The 3,194-nt window shown below is 37.2% G+C and overlaps 1 protein-coding gene across 1 annotated transcript; it reads left to right on the forward strand.

Moving 5' to 3' along the window:
- Positions 1–286: 286 nt before the first annotated feature.
- LOC125812397 (uncharacterized) lies at positions 287–1,185 on the forward strand. Its single transcript, XM_049491898.1, has 2 exons — positions 287–478; positions 574–1,185. Exons 1-2 carry the CDS (start codon positions 287–289, stop codon positions 1,183–1,185), a joined length of 804 nt encoding a protein of 267 aa, XP_049347855.1.
- The last annotated feature ends 2,009 nt before the right edge of the window (positions 1,186–3,194 follow it).

Genomic DNA, 3,194 nt, shown 5'->3' on the forward strand with positions numbered 1-3,194 from the left:
GTACGGGAGTCATTTATTTGAGTTTTAACCCTCACACAACACTCCAAAACTCCACTAAAAGACTCTACAACAAACTAGCTCAACTTACTAGTTTCCGGGCGTTATAGTTGTATCTTGACGTTTGACACCTAAATTCCTCAACCTTGAATTGGGAAAATCATTTAACAAAATTTAATCAAGTTTCCAACTTCAAACTCACATGTGAGGCTCTAGTTTCACCTTATTGATTCCATTAGACTTTTGCTTGGTCTCACTAGATTTTTGGGTTTTTACAACTCTTTTGATGATGGCTCAAGCCGTAACTACTCAAGCCCAAGCCATGACAGCTCACGCTACTAGGGGTATTAAGATTCATGTGAACCTCAATGTGAGTACTTTGGCTTCTAGGTTGAGAGACTTTGTGAGGATGAGTCCTCTGGTATTTCTTGGTTCCATGGTAGGAGAAGATCCCCAAGAGTTTTTGGATGAGGTGTATAAGGTATTAATGCCATCAGGGTGACTTCTATAGAAAAAGAGGAACTAGCCGCTTTTCAATTGGATGATGTTGCCCAAATTTGGTTTACTCAATGGAAGAGCAATAGGCCTATAGGAGCGGGTCCTATAGAATGGGAAAAGTTTAAGAAAGCGTTCCTTGATAGGTACTTTCCCCTTGAGAAGAGGGAGGTTAAGGTGGAGGAGTTTATCAACCTTAGACAAGGTAACATGAATGTTCAAGAGTACTCTTTGAAATTTACCCATTTGTCTAAGTATGCCCCATCTTTGGTGTCAAACCCTAGGGATGACATGAGTAGATTTGTTATGGGTATATCTAACCTAGTTGAGGAAGAATGTCGTACGACAATGCTCCATGATGATATGAACATATCTAGACTCATGGTGTATGCTCAATCTATTGAGGAGTCCAAACTTAAGAGGAAGAATAGGGAGATCAAGAGAGTTAGATCCGATGAGAAAGGTCAACCATGGTTCAAAAAGAGAGCTCCAAACCAAGATTCTTCAAGCACTCCTAAGGTTAAGCAAGAGAAAGGTGGTGGAGCTCTAATTTCTAAACCTACTTGCACCACTTGTGGCAAGAGGCACTATGGGAAGTGCCTAGCCGGTACTAATGGGTGCTATGGTTGTGGGAAGAATGATCACCAAGTGAAAGATTGCCCTACTCTTATGGACAAAGGAAGAGTGTCATGACCCAGGGGTATCCCCTAGACGTAATACGGCGTACTCGACCGCGAAGGGGTCTTATAAAAGCCCTTAGCATAATCATAGACATAAGTTCATAGGAAAATAGAGCGGAATTTAAAACTTTTCTTTACAATCGAGTTCTTATATAAAATAATAGAATTTATACACTATGTCTCAAAACCATCTAATTAATGGGAACAAAACACTTGAATACAATCTTAGGGACTTAGCCCTTACATAAGTCTAAAACATAAAGTAAAGACATAAAGGACATATGGTCAATCCCTCAAATACAATGAGGACTCATCAATCTTCTTCTTTTTGATCTCCTATGAACCTAGACATGAGTATGGAATCCAATATCTCTGAAGCCTACACTTATAGAAAATGTAGAAAGAAGGGATTAGCACAAAAAGTACTAAGTATGGAAGCCATGCAATAAAGCCATTAAAACATGCATAAAAGGGACATTTCATTTGAAACCATGCTATATGCCATTTTGAACATCATCCTTGAAATAGTTGGAGAATGCAACTCATAAAGCAACTCACATACAATTCATCAAGCATAAGAGATATCATCATAAATACAAGCATAGTCTGCAACATAAACATAATACATATCCCAATCTTCACGGGACATAGTTCTTACACAGTCAATTACTAAGATCATCTCATCATAATAGAACTGCCACATAAGCAACACTAAGCTATACTTGTGAAATGCATAGATAGGATCCCATAATCCTACCAACACTAAGTATCAAATTTAGGCCACCAACAACATACATATTTTTCTTTACCTTATTCATAGCCAAATTACATAAGTAAGAAAACATTCATGTTCATACCTTGTAACAAGGGAAGTCAACCTTAACATCCATACTTACCTTTCATACATAATTCATAAGTCATCATAAAATAAGAGAACCTCACCATAACCCCTCTATAAGTCTATTGGTTCAATGTATAAGTGAAGTCTCATACCCCCCTCCCCCCACTAAGTAAACCCATTAGCTTTCATAAGCATGGTCCATATTCATATTCACAATTCATACAAAGCATACATTCAACTCATAATCATCATATCATAAAAGAGACATATCATGCCCACTCTCAAAGCCTACTTGTGAAATGCACGAATGAAGTCACATACCCCAATTCATACTAAGTAGATCCTCTTGAGGAAACATAGAACATGCTCATGTTCTTATTATAACTCATATTCTTATTATTTAGTGAAATTTAGCCTTCACCGACATAGACCATAAGAGCTACATGGAATCTGGTGTTCTACCCCCACACTAAAAAGAGGTGTCCTACTTGCCTAACGTAGAATGTACATAATACATAAAAGGTGGATCCACTAGCTATATATGTATGTGGGAACATAGTTAAGGGATAAGGAGATTGTTACTATAAACCCAGACTTTCTAACGTAAAAGGTTTCCATCTCATGAGATAACAAGTTTTGGGAACCCGGACTAACTAGAGTAAAAGGAACCCATTGGGAAGCCGGACTTTCGAGCATAAAAGCTTCCATCTCATTTTCATATCCACTCGGCGCCAAGCATAATTCCCTTTAAAAGTCATATTAAGTCTTTACTTAAGTTCATGGTAATAAGAGAATACACTGAGCACTCAAACCAACATTTCCTAATAGCTCATAGATCCATTAAATGAGAATGTCCTTTCATTTTAGAATCATCAACATGTGAGGAAACCTTTCATATCGTATGCATAGTGTGTTCATGAGCATGGACTTTCATTTAACACAACAATACTATCATATTCATAACATATCATATAGAGTCTTAACATATCATACATAGTCATATCATATCGTACATAGCCATATGTAGGTGTAGGAAAGAAGGATCTTGCATCAATACCACAATATACATAATAAATAACACCTCCACCTTTAAAGTGGATCATCATGGTCATGTACATTTCATGCATAAACTCATATACTCTTATTAGAGGTGATGTAGATGAAGTCCTTCCACAACAATG

This window comes from Solanum verrucosum, unplaced genomic scaffold, assembly GCF_900185275.1.
Source record: "Solanum verrucosum unplaced genomic scaffold, falcon-dt-bn FXZP01000209.1, whole genome shotgun sequence".
Lineage (NCBI taxonomy): Eukaryota > Viridiplantae > Streptophyta > Magnoliopsida > Solanales > Solanaceae > Solanum > Solanum verrucosum.

Bases quoted from the DNA above. Each gene is read 5' to 3' on its own strand.
- LOC125812397 (XM_049491898.1), top strand. From the start codon at position 287: ATGGCTCAAGCCGTAACTACTCAAGCCCAAGCCATGACAGCTCACGCT. The intron at 479-573 runs GTATTAATGCCA...ACTCAATGGAAG, and splicing joins TTTTGGATGAGGTGTATAAG to AGCAATAGGCCTATAGGAGC.